General features: G+C 39.9%; 1 protein-coding gene across 4 annotated transcripts; it reads right to left on the reverse strand.

The window, feature by feature from the left end:
* Nucleotides 1-581: 581 nt before the first annotated feature.
* TMPO (thymopoietin) lies at nt 582-23,600 on the reverse strand. Of its 4 annotated transcripts, XM_063322745.1 has the most exons (9): nt 23,106-23,600; nt 13,411-13,537; nt 11,628-11,786; nt 10,019-10,119; nt 5,259-5,378; nt 5,060-5,155; nt 4,392-4,502; nt 3,008-3,102; nt 582-1,723 (listed from the first exon to the last, which is right to left on the reverse strand). In XM_063322745.1, the coding sequence occupies exons 1-9, from the start codon at nt 23,346-23,348 to the stop codon at nt 1,429-1,431; spliced, it is 1,347 nt and encodes a 448-aa protein (XP_063178815.1). In that variant the 5' UTR covers nt 23,349-23,600; the 3' UTR covers nt 582-1,428. The 4 variants fall into 4 exon arrangements, with proteins under 4 accessions (XP_063178815.1, XP_063178816.1, XP_063178817.1 ...); XM_063322746.1 differs by lacking the exon at nt 5,259-5,378 and having other exon boundaries at nt 23,106-23,596; XM_063322747.1 differs by lacking the exons at nt 5,060-5,155; nt 5,259-5,378 and having other exon boundaries at nt 23,106-23,594.
* Nucleotides 23,601-23,950: the final 350 nt, after the last annotated feature.

Below are 23,950 nucleotides of genomic sequence, written 5' to 3' on the forward strand. Positions count from 1 at the left end.
AGATTAAAAGGAAAAATAACATTAGTCTTAACAGAACCCCCTCCATTGCTTTGCTACAAATTACCATGTTTGTCCCAAAGTTCACAGAAAGTAAAGCTTCCCCATAGCTATAGTCTACACAATAATTGTACCTAGAGTAAAAAGATACTATTAACTAATGTTCTCAGCTTTTTATAAGTAGCACTTTAAGAATAAGTAGTATGATTTATTGCAATTCTGTACCAAGCAATGAGACTGAACATCTGTATGCTGCAGATTAAAGCGCACCAAAATGTATACATTCACTTTAAAAATTGTTGCTTATCACTCTTCATTGGTAGTAGTGAAGTCAGCTGCCTGCTCAACTAAGTTACACAATATAGAGTGTTTCAGCATGCTTTCACTGAGAAAAATATTCAACTGCATGAAAGTAGTAAATCTCACCTTAGAAGATGAAACTGTAGCAGAAAATGCAGCAATGCCCTCTTCATACAAGAATAAAACTTCATATGGAATTTTCACACTTTGAGAGTACTTCTCTAAATGAATATTCAAAGATAATCACATAAAGCTGTGTTGGAAAGACCTCGCTTTTTTTTAAAAAAAAAAAAGAAAGACCACTGCTAAAGTCAGAATTTAGACTACTTCAGATAACAACCTTGACCCAAAAAAGTATTTTAGTAGCAAATTATATTGATGCAGTTTTTATTTTCCACGCATTTTACTAATAAATAAGTTCCTCTAAGACATCTCTTGCCAATTAGATTTGTATTCAGCTCCTACAACACTGTAAGCACTAAAATGAAGATATACATTTAAATGATGTTATGCTTAAACAGTTACTAATATGATACTAAGACTTTTACAGAAACGCAAACAGGTTTACAGTTACATTTACTAAAAAGTTACAGTAATCTACAGAAAAGGTGGTTGTTGTACTCTCTCTATATCCTAAGAGATCAAATTCAATTACATTGTTACTGAAAAAATGCATACAAAAATGCATTTCCCTTTATCACCTATGTTAAAATCCTCCGCCACAATAATCTAGAGACAAAAGTACAACTTCTTTTCTGTACAAAGGAAAAGCTTTAAAAACACAGCTTCACATTTTACTACATTTTTGCCCTTCTCAGCTTCCAAGTTCTTGCAAAAACAAATATACAGTTTCTCAAAAATCAATTTAAAGGATGTCCACATTAAAAAAATAAAGCCTACAAAAAGTTCAAAGATCTAAAAAAATGTTACTCCTATAGCAAAGTGGTCTCCTACTAGTCCAAAGTCCAGAGAGTTACTGATGTCCATTTAATATTATCTTGCTTCATTTATCCAATTTATCAGGTTCCAATCACATTATTTGTAAGAAGTCCTTGAGCCGATGAGAGGGCAGAAGAGTTCTCTACAATTAAAAACAGGAGATCGAATCAGGTGTGCCTTTCAAAAAGATACTCATTTGGCACCATCCTGAGAGGGAGCATTCAGATATTTAGAGAAAGGATTTCCTTGATTAGTTTCCATAGACTGATAGACTAAAAACAAGAAGACCAAAACAACAACAAAGAAAAGAATTTTTATCCATAGGGGAATGGAGCGTTCTTTTTTTGTTGGTGGTTTCTCCGACTTGATGATGTTAGTTGAGGTATCATATTTTGGAGCATACTTAGAGAAGCTTTCCTCCATTCTGAAGTCACTGTGCTCTATAGGCCGGCTAGCAGCTCCTTTGATTGGCTTACGGCAGCTAGCACTGTTAATTAAAAAAATAAAATTAAAGTATTGCACATTTAAAAGAGCAATTTAAGGTATACAGGAAAATTTTAGAACTAAAATTTTGAACTAAAAGAACTAAAAATTGTTTCTAGTGAATGCAGTACCTGAAATACCTGTCTCAAACTCCAACATTTTATCATTACTATTTTTAAAGCTACTCATTTGGTGTTCAAACAAACACACCTTAAAAAACCCTCAAATGACAATTTACTTCACCTTATCCACATAATCAATGGATCGTAACTGGCAATAAAACTCTAGGAATTGTCTCTATCTACACCTTTAATGATCACTTATGCAGCCCCAATTGAATTTCTAAACCTAAAGATTGTCCCTGGCCATCAAAATATCTACAGATGGCTAAGGCAATACAGAGGCAGAAGACAAAGCAGCAAGGGTTAAGAAACCCGCATACACTGCCAAGTCTTTATATACAAGGAGTACATGTGCATGATTTTTATATTAAAAAAGTGGCATCGATTTAACTAGACTGATAGACTTCAGAACAAGAGCGAAAGCTGAATGGTGAGCACATACACCACAGTACTAGTAACTGGTACCATATATTCTTATGGTAAGACTTTATGCAATTGCAGTTTAAATTGCAGCTATAATCAATGTGTTGGGAACACAGGAGTTGATTTCACATCTTAACCATAGGGAAATTTTTCTCATATTCTCTACACAGGACAAAGTTTCATGAACTGCCTAATTATCAAAAGGGCTGTATTTAAACAAAACTTGAAACAAAGTCGCAAAAAGAAAAATTTAATAGCCCTTCCTAGATGCCATCCTTATTCATGCTGAGAGTAATTTTGACTACAACAGGACTGCTACTTAAAGAAGAAAATACGGTATTTAAAGATTTTTTTTGGCTTTCAAAAAGAAAGCTCAAATCTATACTGGGAGATCTTCCCTTAACAGTAAGCTTAAAGCAGTTACATCTAGTCAAAAACTTAAATATTGTGAGCCATTACCACAGAGAAGCTCTTCCCATTTAACTCCCAGCATCCAGAAATTCCAGTAATAATTCCTACTATAGTACTAGCCTGTCCTCCAACCCCCAATTTAAGTAGAGACTGTTTTGTCTAACAAAACCACATATGTAGAACAGAAGACCTAGGTGGTCATCTCAACTGACACTGAGCAAGAATGCAAAAAACTGTTCCTCCAAATCTACCAATATAATAAAAAAAATACTTCTCAGCCTAAATAAGTTTACAAGACCAGAGAAACAAGCCCCCATAAACCTTAGAAATACCTAATTCCTGTAGGCGTTGACACTTCATAAGGGAACATTTCCTTAAGAATATCCCTTTCTACTCTTCGTTCTTCTGTATTCGTTTTCTCCAGCACCTAGGAAATCAAAAACAGTTACAGGCCTACCAGACCACAAACCAAAAAGCTCCCACATAGCTATCTCAGTGACCATAACCATATGCAATTTGTAAGAATGAATGAGTCACCCAGTGACATTCAAGAAGTTTACTTCTTGGGTTTTAGAAGTTAGTTGAACCTTTGTTAGTGGTAGCTGTCTGATCACTTTTGGTGTCTTAAAGCGTTCAGTGCTCTCCTCAGTTTCCTTTAAGATAAAGAACAGACTGTATAAATACAATACACTTGCCGGCCAATGATGTAGATGATCAAAAAAACTTAACCATCACCTCTATCATGGCCGTGTTGAGCAGATCACAGGATTGGTTGTGGCCAACATGATTAAAAAAGCACTGATACAGGCAAACTGTCTCTTCTTGCTGTAATAAAGAATGCCACGGTACCGCAGAATACTAACTGGAAAAAACTTATGCAGTTTGAAATAGAACATCGAGTTCTCCCACAGCCTTCTATTTGACAACTAAGTCTACACTGCAGTCACCTTATAAACAAATAAAGCAGCCCGTTTCATTCATCTCAGACCCACTGGTAGAGCAGGCTTCACCAGTGTTAATACAAGTTTCATCTACAGTAACTACATGAAGCAATGAATTCCATTTAAATTCAGCTAAGGATTATCTTGTAATGTTAAGTTTCCACAATATTGCAGTACTACATTCATACAGTACTACATTAATACATTACATACACTTGCAAGTGCTTTAGACAGTTCTCCAAGAGGTTTACAATTTTGACAGCTTGAATAAGTTGACAGCAAAAGAATTATTTTCCTTCTTGATAACGGACAGGAATCTACAGATGCTTTTCAAATTCAGGCTTTTGGTCTAAAAGTAACCTTACTCTTTGATTCCCTAAATTAAGGCACATTATGGTTTTTCAGGATAGGCTGATTTAGAAGATCAAAGGTAGATAACCCAATTTTGCTCTGTTCTTGAGTTATTCAAAGAATTTAAAAGAAAAACATTTACATTTTGTACCAAAAAGTAGCAGCACAAAGAGAAATAACAACCCAAAACATTATTTATTTATTTTTAATCCTAAGGCAAAGCAGGATCTCCACACACACACCCTCCCAAACCTGAAAGGGGAAGATAAAAATAATCTTATATTCTCTTTTTTTATGGTAGCCTATTTTGACTAGTGCCACCTGGGCAGTGACATCCTCCACCCCTTCCATAAGTAAGCACATGCACACAATAATCTTTTTCAGAGAGAGTAAGCAATAGCAATCTAAGTTTTAATTTATTTACTTCAGCTGTCATCAATGGTTTCTTTGGTGTTCTTCTGGGCATGTCTGAGAGTTCACTGATTGACAGTGTAGGAGCTGCATGCTTGAAATTTCCAGTCACCCTATTGACAACCTGCCGAGATTCAAAATTGTTCAAACTCAGAATCAGCCAAAATATAAAAATAAAAGGAAGAAGGGGGCAGAACCAAACAAGGAAACCTTTACATGCATTGTATATATGCATGTTAGGAATTAACTCAAGGAGGTTATGCAACAGATACTCTGAAATAAGCATAGGAAACACAGTGCTTATCATTCCAAGTAGTTTCTTTTAAGCCATTTAGAAACATAAAAGCTATTTAGTTCACAAGTAAAGGCAAACTTAAAAGCAGATATTCTGCATGTACTTAAAGAAATTAAGAAAAGTTCTTTTAGAGTGGTTCTTCTCAACCCGCCCCCAGAAAAGGCATTAGATGAGACCTAGGTGTCTACCTAGTCCCATCTCAAAGCAAACAGCATTAGATACCAATACAGATACTGAATATGTGGTTTCAAAGACTACTGAATAGAAGACTGTTTTAAGGAAAGTATGACTATCTGTTTGAAACAGAGTGATTCTATGAGCAAAGATATATTACAGAAGAATACTACTTGCATGTTTTATTAAACATATTTACTAAGCATATTTACTAGGGTCTCGTTGCTTGCAGTCAATATAGTTTCAGCTATGGGAGTACTCTCTGTTATTACAGCATCATCTACAGGCAACTGCGCTGTAGCTTCCACCTGTTTGTTTAAAACAAACAAAAGAAAACAATTGAATAAAACAGCCACTGGGCCCTAAGAGTGAGAAAAAAAAGAATGTCTATTATAATAAGCCTCTCATCACCCTTTTTCTTGGTGTTCTTCTTGACACTCTTGTAGACTCCCTAGAAAATGCCTGCAGAGGTCCACTTTTTGAAGATCCACTTGTCCAGACAGTCTCAGTAACTCCATCTTGAGAATAAGTCTATTCAAGCATCAAACACATGATCAAATACGTGAAAGCCAGCTCTCAACACTGGATACCCACAACCAAAAGCCAGAATAGCATGCATACTCCAGAAGCAGTGTGTTTACAATCCAAAAAAATTTTGGATCCTAATACATTCAGTAATGAATAGCTAACTAGATTAGTAGTGTTGACCACAATACTTACATTAAAGCACATTGTTTTTCCAAATACAGAACTAACTAGATAATGCTCAACAGTGAAAACCAATAGTCTGCTCACTGAAATAACTAATGCTTCAAATAGTTACATCAAGTCACAGACAGCGCATATGCTAGCTTTCAGGAGCATTACATTACCTGCCTACACAAAAAAATTAATCTATGCACATAAGCAGAAAGCATCACCTTGTTCTCTACCCAGATAGGGATCTATTCTCCCAACACGAGATGGGAAAGGTTTAGGCACAATCACCTAACTTTCAACAGGAACTGATCTCCAGCCACAGCGGGCAGAGGGAGATGTTTTATAATCTTAAAAGTTTCCACATACAGAGATGAAACTCACAAAATTTTGACGTAACAGTGAGTTTAAATGATCAAGCCTGACACAGATCTTCACAAGTCTAAGTAACAACAGGAAGTCTTATAGCCATTAACAAACACGGATCATTCCCTACACCTTATTGCAAGTGTCATGCTCAAAGAAAAAATCCTCCTCAAAACTAATTCCAAACATAGACCTGGAGGGAATGGGAGATGAGGGCCTGCTTCTTCTAGATTATATACAAGATTTTTCTTTTTATTTGGTTAAGTTTTATTTTTAAACTTATTACTTTGTTAATACCAAAATCTTTGCACAGTAACACCTCATGCATTGATGTATTACCAAGTTTTTGGAAGTTACACTCAGTGCTGACGGAAGTTATACAGAGTGGTGCAACTGTCAGTTACAGGTTTAACAGCAGCAGTAACTTCAGTGGAACAATATTAGCCCCCAATGTTTTAAAAGAGCAGCGCAGAAAGTATTTTTTTTTTTTTAATCGAGGGAAAAAAGGTCTAACAACGCCCTTATCCATTCCCCACTTGTATCTTCAAAGTTACTCTAGTGAAACTAGCAGCTGAACAGCTTTATGATTCTTAACATAAGCTGCGTTACAGCTGCCACATATCCAGCAGAGGGAGCAACAGTGTTTTGCTTTACTCCAAAGTCACTGAACTACTTTGAAAACAAAATGATGTATATTTATGAACAGACCTCAAGTCCAAACAGATTCAGATGTTTCATATAGAATTGTAGATTTCAGCCCAAGTCTCCAATATTCTTTTCCATTTAAACAGACTTCTGATAAAAGACTTCCCAACGTCTCTTTATATATTCACCAGACACTGGCTTCTCTTCCCTGTTAAGAAAAGCTTTAACCTGCAACCTTCAATCGCGGCTCCCCACCTCACACCCATACACTTTCTATTTGAGAGGTGTTATTCTTTAGAAGCTTGGAGAAAAACACTAATTTCAGAGTGGTTCCACTCAAACACATTCCACTCAAGAAAGTAGTTAGGCAATTCCCTCATCCCACTATTGGAGAGCTCCCCTGTCCCAGGCTGTTTGACTAGGAACTAAAGTACTGCAATAAGTAACTGCCTCTCTCCTTAGTTCTTCAGATGCTTGCCAGTCATGTGTTTTAAGTACCAAGTTTTAATTTTTTCTTGCATGAAAATACTAGGAAAAAAACTGAAATCTACTGTGTAAGACCCATCCAGACTTCAGAAGAGCATATTCAACAGTCAAAATAACAAAAAACCACTAAAGAAACCCTACTAGAATGTAATACTCACACTTAGGGACCCCAACACCTGGTGTATAACCAGGGAGTTACAACGGTGCAGTACACACGTACTAACTATTCAGCATGTGCTTTTAACCATCATTATTCACAAGCATTAAAGCTATAGATTATGATTTTCCCTCAGCTAACACTTACCAAGTTTTCTATTGGGTGCATGCCGCATGAAATTTGTACACCAGCAGCTGCAATGCTGCATGTTTTATTTTTAAGAAGCCAAGCTATATAGATAGTCAAAAAATGCAGGTAGGAGTACAGGAACACAGCACATGCAGAATGTCACGATACAGTATCTCAAGGAGGGATAGTAGTTCTACATTACTCGGACTCCTTAACATTTAAGTTGTTTAGCCAGCCTCTTTCTGTCCAGTGCCATCTACCATGAGGCCTTAGGCTCTGTTTTGAACTCTAACTCTCTATTTATCTGCCTGACTGGAAGGGGGCATTCAAATTAGGGTTTTCTTCCAGCTTTTCCAGTTCACTACAAGGAAGCAATTAAGCACAAACAGCCAAGCTCAAATTCATCTAGCCCTCCACTGCTAACTGACTGATAAGACCCATAAGCCTGCTCAACCTCTCCACCCAATTTCTTTTGCACCACCCTGCTTAAGAAGAGTGCAAATAGATAGTCTTTAAGAGAACTGCAACATCCATCCGTGACAGACAATCCTTTCAGCTGTGTATGCCTGGACTCACACTAGTGCTGGACCGGACCTAGAAGTTACTAACGCATCTGGTCACACCTCACTACCAACTAATTCAGCCCCACCACTCTTCAGAGACTCATAATCTCTGAGCCACTGCCACGCAGTGCATGACAGCTGTGTATAATGCTGCAGAATGAGTATGGTCACTTGACACATTAGCTGCAAACTTAAGATCCAATTTCACAGGAAGAGGGAAAGAAAAAAGGTAACATTCCCCATCATCTACTTTTATTCTCAGCGCAAAATATATGTCTACACACATTTGCTAGCCAAAAACACTGAGCTGTTCTTGGCTTCAAGCACCTTTAAAGTTTTGTTGGTGGGAGGTTTCTTTTTTGTCTTGGGTGGGGTTTTTTGGTGTGCAGTTGTGGTTTTGGTTTTTTTTTTTGTTTTTTTTTTTTTTTTTTTTTTTTTTACACAACAGTCTGGAGTTGCAAGGCAAGATGTTTAAAAAGCTAGGGAGCTGGAGTTCCTGAACTAGCATCATTTTTGGACTAATTAAGTGATATTCCTTCAATTAACTAATTAATTAAAATATGCAAGTCGCAAAATATTGCGTCTATACAGCACATATAAGTATCCCTGAAGATTAGGAAGCTTTGTCTGTTGATAGCTGAATTATAGATGATCTCCAGAGGTCCCTTCCAATCCTATGATTCTATATACCTCTAATTACACTGAGGTTAGCAAGGATTTCCGTGTGAATAGCAATTTAGAAAAAAATTATGCTTAAAATACAAGAACCTCAAGATTCAGATTCCATTATAAAGACCAGCACGAGCAGAAGTTGCCTGAATAAATGAAGAAATATTTTATGTGTTCGACTATGTGTGTGTTGACTTGTAGAAGTGAAATCTGTTCAGCTTGTACCCTAAAAATCCAATTAAAAATAAGCAGAACTATTTATGGATCTCCATAACTGTGTTGTATTACACAAGCTCACACAGCAGCATGTTACCTGCTTTAAGAGACATCCATAGCAAAAGCACATTTATACATACATACACAGTATCTAAATTGGAAGAATCTGGCTTTTACTGTACTATAAAGCAGTGAGAAAAGTCAGCAATACACTAAAATACATCAAGCTATTAACAGGTCAGATTTTGAGTTTCCTATACAAGTCCTTTACTGTAGCACAACGCCACTACTTATTGGTCAGATGAGTAACACTGTAGAAGATCCTAAATAACCTAAGATGGGGAACAAAGTATTTAGTGACACTGTCACATCACAGGGACAGATCAGCCACCAACCACCAAAGCCAGTATTCAGTGAGCAGTTTGAAAACCTCAGGTGCTTCTGTAAAATCCCTTCCACCAAGACAACAGAACTAATGTTATTTGTAAGTAAAGGACAAGTGGTACGTACAGCAAGATTTAAACTTGTTACTTATTTTTATTCCAGCAAATTAATGTCTACTGCTGCTACAAGCATAGTAGGAGGAAAAATATTATATAGATAGCTAGTGCATGTGTGTACACACACATACAAACTTCTCTCTCTAAAACTATAGGCATATACAGAAGTATATTACTTCATGTATTATATTTAAATCACAGTCATTGAAAAGATGTATTTAAAATGCATACACATATCTATATCAAAACAGATAGACAGGAGGATGATGTACATATGTGTATTTAAAACACTTCTAAAAAAACACACAAAAAAGCCAAAACAAACCCAAAATGTTTTCCAAACTTTTTTTTAAAGAAAATAATGCTGCTTTTATTGAATCAAGTTGTTTACAAACATCCAACAGGATGACATCAACCCATCTGACTTAACCTGTCAGGCTTCCAAAACTAAATATGTTAAGGTTGCCTATTATTTTTCTCTTAAGAGGTGCTAAAGCAGCTGACAAGCCAGACAAACAGCTTTTAGCAGACCATAATTTTGCATGTTATCAGACAGGCTAAAAACAGCAGCTATAGTTAATTCACAAGATTTTCATGCTGTATTAGAACAGGCTTTCTGAAAGAACTTTTCAAAACCAGTATAGGCCACTTAGTCAAATGTGATTATGTGAAAAGTAGTATGGTGTTAGTAAGCCCATCACCTGCAGTTAGTAGCCATTCCAGATACCACTAAATTAAACATACCTGGTTGTGTTCAACAACTCTTCTTTGTTTGAGTGCTACTGGAGTCTTCGTCCTGGCTTTCAATGGTTCTCTCTTCTCAAGCCTCAGCTCAGTCTTCGGATCTGTAACCAGTTTTAATATAACAAATTTCTAAAATACTACTGGTTGTTGTACTAGTTTAAATCAATTGTATTTTAATAATTTTAAGAGGCAACATAACTCTGTTATGAGTTAACATTTCCTTTAAAAGTTGTGAGATAACAGGTAAGTTTCTCTATTGAATGCAGAAGAACAAAGACTGTTGAAGAATAACCTTAAAAAACTACTTTAAAACACTGATTTTGGTTTTGTCCTAGAAATCCTCCACTTCAGATAAGCCCTGACCAATCCAGCAGTTCCATTTAGAAACTGGTATCAAGTTGCAATTACTTTATCCAAAGCACCATTATACTATTGATTATAGTAAGGGTAACAAAGCTTTTCAGGATTGTTTAGGCTGGTAGTTTCCTTCCCTTTAAAATAGGTCCTTTTATACAGAACTTTCTGGTGCAGAAGTATGAGTGGCTAGCAGCAAGATTCTAAAATCCTAACAGCATTACACCAACACATTTAGAGTTTATTTAGGAAAACTTTTTTTTGCCAGGGGAGTGTTTGTTTACTTTGGTTGTTTTGTCCCCCCCTGCAGCCTTTGAACAGTCTGGTAATTAGAGGAAGCATACATAAGTATAAGGAGTATCTGTCAGTTGTGACTGGGCTCTTAGCTGTCCTAAACATAAATAAGTAAATCTCTAACATCCACTCTCCATCTGAAAGTGCAAAAGATTAAAGTTCAAAACCAAGCCCAAATATGCAAGGGAGATCCATCAAGTTTCTAGCTGTATTTCAACTCTTTCTGTCCTATCCCCATGGAAGTTCCTTTAAAAAGAACCAAAACAAAACAACCAAAAAAACCCACCCACCCCCAAAACCAAACCACACAAAATAAACATCTTCTAACACTCCATTCAAGACACTCTTTTAAACCTACATTAGTTTTACTTTTTGTAAGATGTATTATGGTCTGTTTTAGGTTAAACTTCCCCCACTCTTATGCTTTTTGATATAAACGATATTAAAATCACAAAAACCACATCCAAGATCAATCAATCAACCCACCCCAAGCTAAATCCACAAGGAATAGAACATAGAAGGGATTGAGTCATACATCAGAGATATTAAGCAAAATTTTAAAAAGTACAGAAGTTTAACAAACATTCATACACTATCCCACAGTAAAGACAACTACTATAAGCACTGTAAAACAAAATTGAACTTGCACTTAAAGGTGAAGTGCAAAGAACACTGGAACATTTCATACACAGTTCTTCCTATCCAATTTACAGGCTTCAATCTGGGGAAAACGGACAAAAGGGAACAGTTCAGTAGCAAAAAAAGTTTCCTTTCCCAGAACAGGCATCTGGATCACTGTGCTAGTACCGCATGATCAAGTACATGACTCACATGGTCTACAACAGTATCTTAAAGCCTCACCTAACAGCAAGATCATACCCTCTTTAGATATTTCTTCTACTGTAAATATCGCTGATGTGTAATTAGAATACTTTACACACAAGTTCCACCCAAGTCTTACCTTCTTCATTGTCACTGTACTGGTCAGAATCATTATTTCCGTTCTGTCTGGTGTTCTCAGCAGCTGAAGAAACCGCTGGGAGAGGCACTGGTGCCGTCAGTTCTGGACCCTGCTCCATCAGTTTCAACAGTTTTTTCTCATAAAGTTTCCTAGTGGTAGCTATAACAAGGAAGGATACATACTAAAGATATAGTTTTCATCTCCCCTGACTTGATTGCTAGGACTTGGATGGTACATATTCCTTGGCAATCTCTGAACGTACATTTTGTATTATTAATCCGTCTGTATGGCCCAAAACATACACCTCCAGTATATAACTCTACCTCTAAAGCTTCTAACTTTTTGGTTTAAGAGAATTCTTAAGATAAACCCGGACCCCTGAGCACCCTGAAAGTTACAAGCATTTATCTATGGAAAGGGAACTTACCTGCTTCTTAGATGTTTTGTTTCATATGCTGCAATACACAAGTTGTTATGCCCTCACAAAAAAAAAATTGTGAGATTGATATTGCAAGGACAACAGTTTCCATGCAGATTCTACTATTATCCTCTTAATCCCTTTACCCTGGAATTAATACCCCTTCCCCTTTAGTTTAATCTTTGCCCTGTTGGCAAGTTCAGTCCAATAAGCATCAGAAGAGGTGCAAGTACGCAGCAACAACAGAACTTCCTGTTTGCTGCATCTAGCAATCAGGTTGGCTCACCTGATCTAAGAGGACAGATGTTTAAAACTAGAAGGTATTAAGTCTAGCACATCCATGTCAAGACTGTGCTGGCAAAAGTCTGCAGAGCTGACCAGTGCCTGAGCTGTTAGCTGAAGTGGCAGACTCTCACAAGAAACAGAATCCATACCCTGTAAGAACTAACGCTTTCACTTAAGACAAAATTTGAACATCTTCCCAGTGGGCTGCATAGGTACTGGAATTTTTCCAAAAGACTTGAGTGCTATCCAGGAGGAACAGGTTGAATGGGAAGGCATACAAAAACAGCTAACAGAAAAGTATTACGCATATGACTTTGAATACACACAGGACTCCAGGCTCCATCCCTCTCACTTCCACCCACCCAGGATTTCAAGAACATTCCACAGAAGACTCCGCACACTACAGACAACCATCTTTTAAAAAAAAAAAAAAAAGAGTCATGAAATCAAAGTCCCTTGCCATTAGGCTAATGCACAATCTGAAAGGCGAGAAGCTTTGATCCCACATCACAGATGAGTGCCCAAGGCAGGAGATTAAGCTGTGGACAGGACTTCTCCTGACTTAGGTTAGCATGCAGCATAGAACACTAGGTTCAAGGGGCCAGAAAAAAAAAAAAACAACACCAAAACAGCAAAGGAAAAACATTACTGCACAATGCGAGTAGGAAATTCTCTAGGGAAGGGGAAGTTCCATGTTCTCATTCTGCTCTCAGCGCTATTAGCTTATTATGTAAGCTGTATTTTCTATTTGAGCAGGCTCCAGATCTCAACCTCTGTATCAGAAGACCTAATTATCCCAGCACTGAACTTTAACTAATAGTTACACAGCTTCAGAACTGAAGTTGGAATATCTCCAGCTGGCCTAGACCACAAGAGGAACAAACTGTGGACTTGCCTACACTGCAATGCTTCTCAATGTAAATAGTTCAATGAAAACATCTTAAGTGGGAAGTAGGATTGTAACAGTATTGGTACTAAATTTAATAAGCAACTGTATCAGAGAAGCTTAGAGCACCCAGAACTGAGGTTTAGTGAGAAACACGTTGAAGAGATGAATATTTGCTAGTTCAGTTGACCTACCTACAATTGGGCCAGGATTCACTCCATACTTCACAAGTTGCTCTTGAAGATCTTCATTACTCATCTCTGTTATATCTAGGTCATCCTGCTCCTCTGGTCTGGGTTTGTCAGTCTTTTTCGTGGCCTTCTGTGAGCGTGCAAGGGAGACACAAGAGACAGAGCATTTCCAGTTATACAGAACACATCTTTTTCTTCTAAGGGAACAGGAAGATATGAGAGTTCTAAACATACAAAACCAGAAAAGTAATTATATTCTCCCCATACATCCCACATTAAAGGCCTATTTGAAACACTTCAAACATTTACACCTACTAAACTAAACAAACATGCACAAGTTTCCTACTTCTATAAGGAAATACTCATCACAAGCCTCCTCTTAAAACCAAATAAATTGGTTAAAAAAAACCAATCTTGCTCATTATTCTGGTCCTTTGTTTTAATTTAAAGTTCAAGCATATAAGAGGATTTCTTTCCTATGGCTGGTGAGGTAAGCTTCTAGCCATTTGACAATCAATACTCTAAGCTACAAATACAGTGTTCCACTAGCATTTCTTCACATTATTCTTCTACCCAGTAGGTCAATACTTGCTCCTCTAATGACATGGAACAAGTTCTTCAGTATTCATACCCTCTGAATCAAGTTCCCAAAATCCCCATTCCCACTTACCCTGGTGTTCTCCGTAAAGTTACATGATGTTACAAATTTGAGTGCATGAAAGGCAACACCAGAAGCACCCTCACACTTCCAAAATCCTGCCTGTTTGCTCAGGCCACTGCTACTGGAGCTCTAACAAATCCTAAACCCAACTCTGGCAACACTATTTGAACAGTTGGCAACACATTACCACTACATACAGATAGTTATCAACATAATCTGCCAAGATGCTACTCCTAAATTAGCAGTTTCCACTATATCCAAACAGAGCAATCATAACATTTGTTCAACTTGGGAAGCCTTTGTTACTACAATAGACATTTCAAGCTCCAAGATCTGCAAGAGAGTGAGGAGGTAACACAGAAAAAATATGCTTAGGATCTGCTTGCTCTCAACTAAGTAAGATCTTGATACTGCTTTGAAATAAATCATATTCAGATCTCAAAGTTGTAGGATATAAACATATACACCTTCTACACTTAACGTTTTTCTCAACTTAGTTGCCTGGAGGACCTATCTGGGTTTTCTAGTACTTACCAAAGACTAAAATTCCAAATACAAATATGTTATAACACTCAGTCACAATTAACAGTTTTCTTTCTTGTTATACAGGGTCACTAAAGCAGCAGATATGACTAATGACAGATTTACAACTCACTTTATTAACTCGTTTATCACATAAAAATTTGTTTTTGAAATAACCGAGCTTACTTATCTAGTACACAAAATACAACCTACCTGCACCTATAGGAGACTTGTATTTACTTTTGAATGTGTTGGTCATAACAATATTTCAAGTTAAGTATCACATTAAAAAGAATTTCTTATTCAGTGCATTTTTTTCTGGACTACTGAACCATCCGAACAGTGGAAAAGAGTTCCAAACCACACGCTGGGCTTTCTTGTTGGCATCTGTTTAGGCTATTGACAGCTCTGGTGCATGCACACATCACCAAGCAGATGAACTAAGATGTTACTTCCATATTGCAAAAGAAAACTACAACCATGGTACAGGAAATCAACATTCCAATGGCACTTAAAAGTAACTGCAATCCTAATTTAATGTATTTCTGCCTCTGTATCATTTTGAGGCCACAGAAGAAACTATAACAATATACACCAAAAGAATTACGCAGTACTCTACTAGACACTTCACAGAAGTCTTACCTACCAGAAAGCTAACTGCAACTAATGAGTAATACGATCCTCTAACATAAGTCAACTCACTTATCTCATAGTATCTTTGGTATTTTTTCTTCTTCCAAGTACCATTTCATTTTTTCCTGCAGTATTACCACACATTAAGACCATCAGAATAGTCAGTTTCAGCAGAGAAAAAGGGCAGGGAGGGGATGAAAAGTTGAAGGTAATCTACAGTCTTCATTAATACAGCAAGACGCATTTGTTACATTGTGTTCTGTGAAGTCTTCAACTTTTATTTTTGAACACCTATTCTCTTGAAGCAGAAGCAAGTGACTTCACTTGTACAAGTAGAAAGCTGCCATTTAACCACTCACTGGACAATAAAAAACAGTCCCTAGAAGCACAGGCAGGACAGAATAATTTGTCTCATACCTTGGCTGTGCTATGACAGCATTAACCTCAGCAACAACAGTAGCTTTAATTACCATCACTATTATACTATAAAGCACCACTACATTTTCTGTGCATCATGACAAGTTATCCATGGGACTACCATGTGAGACAGATCAAGAGCTAGCTTTAAAATCTACCATTGCAAATTAAAACTAAACAAAAAACCCACATACACATATTTTCCTGATCTGGTGACCATTAGGAAAATTAAAGCTGGCTTACTGTGGTGCAGAGGTGAAGTGCTTAAAACGAAGTTGTGGTGAACACCAGGATTTACCAAAGTAAAGTTGGCACAGCTAATCACTTTGCACATAATGTAAATATTCTTGCAACACTATACCCAGACCAATAAATCCTCATCTGAAGATCTTCTAATTCCATCCAGAGCTAGCAGCATTAAAAAAAATACTGCTATTTTCTAGAAAACAGAAGATGTAAGAGGATCTACATATTTCATTTGAGAAATTTGTTCACATCAAAGAGATGGCACTTTGGTAGTGGTATCTGTCAGGCTTGGTTTCATATTAACTAGGACCCAACCCTTCAAACAAGTACTGAAGTGAATTATAAGCATGGGGCTCCCAGACAGCATTCTCAGTTCTAGGGCCAAAGGAAAACATGAGTATAAGAGAAGTTCACCTTCTCAGGGTGTCCTCTCTCCACAGCAAAAGGCTTTCACCTTCTTTCACTAATGAGAGGAGCAGAAAACTGTAAGGAATGAGAATTCAGACCTGCAAGCTACCCCCTACCTCATCTTCAGCATTCCCACTGAATGGATCCAACAGCCACAAACCAGTTTATCAGACAAAATTTACAACCACCTTTACTAGTTCTAGTACTACTCCACCAAACACAAGCGTAAGTAACATCTTGACGAAGCCACTAAATAATATAGCAGACAACTATTGGACATCACCAAAAAACGCATTTTCAAATATCAAGTTAAACGGCACCTACATTAGGATATTCAAGGCCTTTAATCTCAAACAGGTGCAGCTTCATCACTAGAAGCAGAAAGGCTCAGGGCTTCTTTACTATTTCTCCGAATGAGATTAAGACAGGCTAAGAAAGCCCAAATCACACTAACAGAATGCTCTTTAATTCTCCAGTTTGTACAGTGTCATCTCTGGTAACAAATAGCAGTATTTCCTTAGGGGAAGGGCAAGTAAGGGACTGCACATGCCAAGTCTCAATAATAGACTTATACTATGAAATATAGATGTCTATTCCCCTTGCACTTTTTATTCTATCATACACAAACATTTCCTTCAGTAGAATTTAAAAAGAAAGAAACAGAAAAATCTTGATGAACTTTTTAACCTCCAACGCCTTTTACCAAAAGCTACAGGACAGACAAAATAAACAACAGAAAGGAAATTATGCAGCAGTAATTCAGAGATATTGATGCACTCAACTTTCAGAATTCTCTACATTTTTGACCTTAGTAAATGCCAGACTTAGAATTTCCGAGCCTATGTACAGTAACAATCCTAAATTCTGAGATTAGGGACTACTTAACCTTTCCACCCCCTCTTCCCCCCAGACACTAAATTCCATGTTACTCAGTGAAGGGAATGGACTCTCTCTGAAAGCAAATGCTGCATAATGAAGAATTGTTTCCAGAGAACCTAAGTGAAAGACTAAAAATTCACAACAAAAACAAATCAAGAAACCAAACCAACAGATGGTCTCATGGCTCAATCAACTGAACACCAACCTGGAGATCTGGATTGTGTATGTGCCCCTGCTGAACAACTGACACACACTGCTAGACAAAAATTACTTCAACAGGATTATTTTATTTAAATATAACTGCAGTTATTACACCAGCACTGTAACAAACGTATCTGCCTAGTTCATGAGCCTAGAACTGCAGAAAGTCTGAAGGTGCAGACCAGCATGGCAGGACTTCTCACTGTAGCAGGAATTACACAGTCACCTCCCCCCTACTGCGCACAGCTGTCACTCAGACAGCAGATGAGTGCCACTTATAAGGCCATAAAGGTGTTAATCTGTATTCTGGGTCACATTTGTACAGCACATCATAATTAAGAGATACAGCCACATGGGAAACACTGAATAGATTCTCTTCCTTCAGTGGATAGCATATACGCTTTACATTCTCTCACCTATCCAGGTGTGCAGTTTCACCTTCTACACTCCTAACCTTCATAAACTACCAGCTTTACTATTACCTTCCCTTTTCCAATAGGGAAGGGGGTTGAAACCATACAGTTACCTTAGCTCCATATGTTATCACTGCCACACCATTCTGACCATAAAGAGTTGAAGTGAGCTCTTAATTTACCTGATTACTTGATTAAAAAACAAATAACATCTTTACTTGATAGGTATCTTCTATAAACTTTCAGACAGGCCTTTCAGGTCAAGATGCTCTCATTATACCTTCATTAACAGAAGTGAGAAGGAAACACCTGACTGATCTTTTTCAAATCACCACTTTAAAGGTCAAAAATATCACTCAGTGGTTTAGAAGAGATTAATCCAGGACATGAAATGTACCAACAAGCTGAGTCATAAAAACCTACACATTGTGAGCTCTGAACCGCTCCAGTTTGGCAACAATGTCAAAATGATATTTTTGGTATGTGCTTTAAAACAATGCTCCTGAAGAGGCCAAAATGCCATTTCATAGTTATTTTTCCTTTGAGCTATCCTGATATTCAGCTCATATCTAATCAGGACCAGGAGCATTCAGATGCAGATAGTTCCCCCTGCAGCAAAAAGGTGTCTCACATACCAGCCACTATCCTCACATACCACTATGCTAAATAGGCTTAGGAAAAAAAAGTTGCTCAAAAACATTAGTAGAGCTGGAGAAGCTGGCTCCTCCAGACAATGTTATCAGACTGCAGGCAAAATAAGCATGATTTTAATAGCTTTTCCTCTCCTGGTAAGAGTATATAGTCAAAGTAAGCCTGTTCCCATCCTCCCTCCTGCCCCAAAATAAGAGAAGTATTACATATAGAGAAGTGGCCATATTTAAAATGATACTTTCAAACATTTCAAAGGAAAGCTCTTTTTAAAAAAAAAATGTTTGGGCTAACAATCTTACTTTGGTTTAGTGAATTTTATGTATTTGACAGCATTTGAAGCCATCTTCTACAAAGCAGACTGAACTTTATGCAATAGGAGGGGGTTTTGCTGCATCACATTACAAAGCATAAAAACGTTGCCTGAGTTTCACTGAAGGTAAGTCAAATTTTACTACAGTAAAATATTTTTTTAACTTTAGGTGACAAAAAAAATGCTAACTGCCTAAAGAGTTTGTTGTTCCAAAGTATGATGGTTTCAGGGCCTGAAAACAACGCAGTCAGAACAAAACCCCTGCAAATTTTGATCTGCTCATACATGCATGTTAATCATCTGTATGTTCACTACTGTACCAGAATTAAAAAAAAAACAACCACAAAACACAGGTCAAAATAAACCCAGATGCAATGGCAGCAGCATCACTATGGATGCATGACACCTGTCTCAGATTAACTTTACACCACTAGCATACTAAGGTTTTCATTTGTTCTGAGAGAGGTATAGGTTCTATATAGTATCGTTAGGGCTGTGCTGGAAGACTGAGGGATTTAAAAGATATAATTTGTAGTAGAATTAAAACTACAGGGTTTTTCTCATTGCTGCACAGCTTTTATCCATAGAAAGCGTGCACCTAAGCGAATTATCAAATGCCCAGAATGTAGAAAAAGAGAACACTAAAATGACAGTGTAGACAGTTTAAAATTACTAATGACTACAGCAACGTCAAAACATTGAAAGGACAGTAAAGCTAAACTAGGTCTCTTGATACTGTCAGTGAATGACTGCAACATGGATATTCAGAGTATATATACCCCTCGGAACTTGTTCCTCATAGCTGTCTGAAGACAAAAATACTGCTCTCCCCGCTTCAGCATCCGTAAGTCATCTGGCAGATGCAGTAAGGTACCGACACAGACAGAAGAGAACGCGCTCGTTCCCCCTCAAACCGAGCCCCCCCCTTTCACTCCCCCACACTCGGAGGGTGCCGCGGCAGCAGCGTCCCCTGGCGGCCGGCCCTGCCGCTCTCCGCCGCACGGGCGGGAGCGCCGTAACCCCTCGCGGCGGCGGGCCGGGAGAGGGTCACGGCTCCGGGCACTCGGTAAAGGGAGGTGCGAGCGGGCCCGGGCTGGGAGGGGGGGAAGGCTCAGCCCAGTAAGTCCCTCCAGCGACTGACAGGTCGGGACCACCCTCACTCAGGCCAATATGTAATCCCGATTACAATAAATTTCTCCACATTAAAAGCCACATGAAACAATATTTTGTACATCTTTGATAGCCTATGCCCAGACTGCTTTCTGATTCTGACCCCAATCCTTTCAGAGGACTTGAGCAACCAAGACGATTGCTCACTCAAGTCACTTGGATTTCATCAGGCAGGCACACAAAAAGTTCAGTACTCACAACCATTGTCTCAGTATTGCTATGAATAAGCACAAACTTCAGAAAAAAAAAAAAAAATCACATCTCTCATGTATTGCTCTTCTCTATTCAAATGTCTTTGTTCCAAGAGTGATTCTGGCCCTTTTCTACCTCTCCCTCTACACATCCAGAGCTCATTCATCCATCCCAGGAGTAAGAACGAGTCTTCACTCCTCTAAATCAGTTTGTTTGGGTTTTTGACTGGGTTTTTTTGGGTGGTTTTTGGTTTATTTAATTTTTTTAAGAGTTGTATAATATTAAGCTATATCCAAAGAAATACCAAAAAAAATTACGAAAGAACAGCAGAAAGCACATTAGGACAGAACCCTCCAAAAAGCAAACCTATCTAAGTGCTCTTTCACATGTTTCCACAAGTTAATGCTAGCCTTGACTGAGTCATCTGGATTTAAGATACTATTGCAATTTTCAAGTTAAGCAGTATTCAAATTTTTAGACTGATACAGGAAACACAGAATAGAGCAGTCCAAACTTTTTAATCACACAGAAGAGACCTTTGTAATATAACAAAGTATTTTGCTGTTCTAGAAACATATTTAGTTTATTGCCTAAAAGTTTGAAACAGATTATTTATATTGTCCCCCCCAACATACACAAACCAATACTACAATTTCTAGGACCTGTAATATACATAAAACTGGAACTAATAAAGCATTGCAATTTTGTTACTCAGATCTCTACCTAACAACAGAAAACGAGACATGTTATTATACCAGTACATGTTAGAAAGTACTTTCATGCAGCCAGTGCAAATTGTTTTCCGGTCCTGTTAAACGTGCACATAAAAGGAATACTTAAGATAAAACAATGCAGTTACACACAAGAGTGAAAGACAGAGGATGCTGAATACACCTTTGTTTCCGGAGCCTACAAAGTGACTTACAGGAAATATGGGATTCCTTTATTTTATTCCTCTTTTCCATAATGCCTCGCATTCCCAACTTCCTCTCTTTGCCTCTTATTTCTAGTTTTCTAGGTTTGAGTGCTTTCCCTCCTGTCCTCCCTTTATCTTATCAAGGTATTTCACCTAGTTTTCATACCAAAGTCCCACTCCCCTGGATATCAGGCTTCCTTCACCCTACATCTCTTTTTCAACTGTTTTGGGGGCAAGTCACTACAGAAACCTCATGTCACTCTTTTGGAAGGACAGCAGATCAGAGAAGCACCCTTATGCCAGAAGGCATTAACAGGGACAACAGCCACTCAAGCTACAAGCAGTTTCAGAACTACCTCAGTTGTATTATACAGAAAACAAGCACGCATCTGCTGAGCTTTTTTTTTTAGGGGGGGGAGCAGGCAGAGGGGCATGTGGGGGGTGAAGGAAGAGCACATTGGCCCCAAATACAAGCAACTGTCACTAGAATATTCACTGAAGTTTTAGAAGTTATGCTCTAATATTAACACACAAGACTAGCAGTAATAGCAGAGCCTTCCAGACATTGTTAAGGAAAGTGTGAGAGTACCACCCATTCTGTAAACATAAAAAAAGAGTCACTCATAATTGTTTAAGCACTGGGGAAGGGAAAGGAAAAATCAGCCCTAGGAACTTCAGCAGTTACAAGACTTTCCTTCCCCTACAAGTATGAAACATATCAGATTCAAGCTCATCCTACTTTACTCAAAAGCACTTCATGAACGCTACAGGCAAGACCACTATAAGTCACAGAAGTGTCTAGTTCACTGTAAAATTTCTCCAGTGAACGCTAGTTAAGTATTTGAATTAGACAGACGTTAAGAAGAGGTAAATAATTTGCTTAGAAATCTCTTCCTCTTTTAGTTGCAGTTTTCAGTTTCTTAATTCAAGAACTGTTTGTTGGGGTTTTTTGAAGTATGAAAAACCTTCAAAGGAGCCAGTTTCTCTGCACTCTCTCTACAAATGAACTTTGAGAAATAGTATTTCAGATACTATTAAATACTTGTAATGTCACACACATTACAACTCCAGTAGCTGGCAATCATTACACAAGCCTTCACACAAGACTAGACAGCTTAGAATTATGAATGAAAAGATTGCTTTCTCAATATATGCAAATTTACAGACCACTTATAAAAATTAAAAAGGAAATCACATTTTCCGAAAGGGAAAAATTCCAAGTGGCATCAGCTCCTCCCCTTTTTTCCTTACATGATAAAAGAAAGTATGTCTAAGAAAGCATGTAGCAGACCAACGGAACACGCAGCAGAGACACTTTGCTATAAAACATATGCTTAGAGGTGCGAGACAGCTACATTAAGCAGACCCTCTTTACACTAAGCAGCCCACTTCATTAAACAAAACAAACGAGCTGTTCCTTCCCAACTTCATCCTTTCATCTGGGGGTATCTGCACAAAGCAGCGCTGCTTCGGTACAACCGAGACAGCTGATGGGAGTCGTCTTTCCAAAGTAAGTTGCAGCCTCGTGCAGAGCTTCTCCCGCTTTACTCCTCCAACCGCCAAGCATTTCACTTACGAGACCGCCCGCCAAATCCGAGGGAAGCCTTCCCAGTTTACGGCCAGGGGGGACTGGATTGTCTCACGCTCCACGCGCGATCGCGCTGCCCCTCCCCGGCTCGAAGGGTCCCCTCCCGGGGTGCCCCGCGGCCGAGCCGCTCCGGAGCCCCCGCCACCGAGAAGCGCACACGCGGGAGGGGATCCGGAGGCGAAGCCGGCGGCTGCCCAGCCACCGAGCCCGCGCCTCCCGGTTCGCTTCCCGCCGCGGGGCGGCCGCCTGGCAGCGCGCCCCTGCCCCTCCGCCCCAGGCGGGAAGGACCGTCCCCGCCGGCCACGATCGCCGAGCCGGACCGCGCCTCAAGTAAGGCGGGAGAGGACGCGCGGGGAGCCGCGGCGCCTCACGCCGGTCTCCCACCAGCGTGCGGGGGCGGCCGGACCCATTCGGGCGGGAAAACGGGCCCGAGGCCGGCGGGAAGCCGAGGGAGCGCGGGCGGTGGCGGGGAGGGGGGCGGCGGTACTCACCCGCCCGGCAGCAGCGCCGCGGTTCCTGGCGCCGAGAGGCGTGGGCTCCCGCTCCTCGTCGCTGGAGAAGTCGGGCTGCGCGGCGGCGGCGGGCGGGTTGCGGGCGGTGAGGTGCTGCAGGTAGAGCTGCACGTACACGTCCTTGCGCTGCTCGCCGCCCGGCAGGCTCACATTGTTCGCGATCAGCTCGCTCTTCAGCTTCTCCTTGGTCAGCACCGACGGATCGGCCAGGAACTCGGGCATCGCCGCCGGCCGCCGCCGCTGCCCTCCCGGGAGAGGCACCAACAAAGCGCGGGGAGAAGGGGCGGGGGGGGGAGGAGGAGAGGAAGGAGGAGGAAAGGGAGGAGGAGGAGAGGACTCGCCTGCCCCGCGCCAGAGCCCCAGCTCCACAGCGGGTGGACGCGCACACCGAGCGCTTCGCCCAGCCGGCAATAAGCCGCTCCCCGATTGGCGGAGAGGGGAACGACGCGGCCCTACTATTGGCTACCGGGCGAGAAAAGGGAGAGGCGCGCGGGACCCAGTAGCGTTAGTGCTTTGCGCGAGGGAGAGTAACGCAGTTTAAATTCAGCTCAGGCGGGAGAGGCGCGGGGGGTGGGGCTCGCGGGCGGCAGCGCGCGCTGCCTCGGGCGGCGGTAGACGCCCCTTCCCCGCCCCCGCCGGCGAGGCGGGACCCTCGTCAACGGCGTTTTTCCCTGTAACGCTGCCGGCAGGGTCTTCCCGGGGTCTCCCCGCCGCCCTTCCCGGCGATAAGGAAGCGGCAGGCTGTTTTCCTCTGGCGGGAGAGAAGGGGCGGGAGCACCCCGCTGGGCTGGCGGTTCGAGCCCGGCGTCGCGCCTCTGAGGTGA

Source organism: Chroicocephalus ridibundus, chromosome 1, assembly GCF_963924245.1.
Source record: "Chroicocephalus ridibundus chromosome 1, bChrRid1.1, whole genome shotgun sequence".
NCBI lineage: Eukaryota > Metazoa > Chordata > Aves > Charadriiformes > Laridae > Chroicocephalus > Chroicocephalus ridibundus.

Coding starts and splice junctions, on each gene's coding strand:
- TMPO (XM_063322745.1), bottom strand. CDS start 23,348: ATGCCCGAGTTCCTGGCCGATCCGTCGGTGCTGACCAAGGAGAAGCTG. Junction 13,538..23,105: donor GCGGCGCTGCTGCCGGGCGG/GTGAGTACCGCC, acceptor GCACGCTCACAG/AAGGCCACGAAAAAGACTGA. Junction 10,120..11,627: donor GTACAGTGACAATGAAGAAG/GTAAGACTTGGG, acceptor AACTGGTTACAG/ATCCGAAGACTGAGCTGAGG.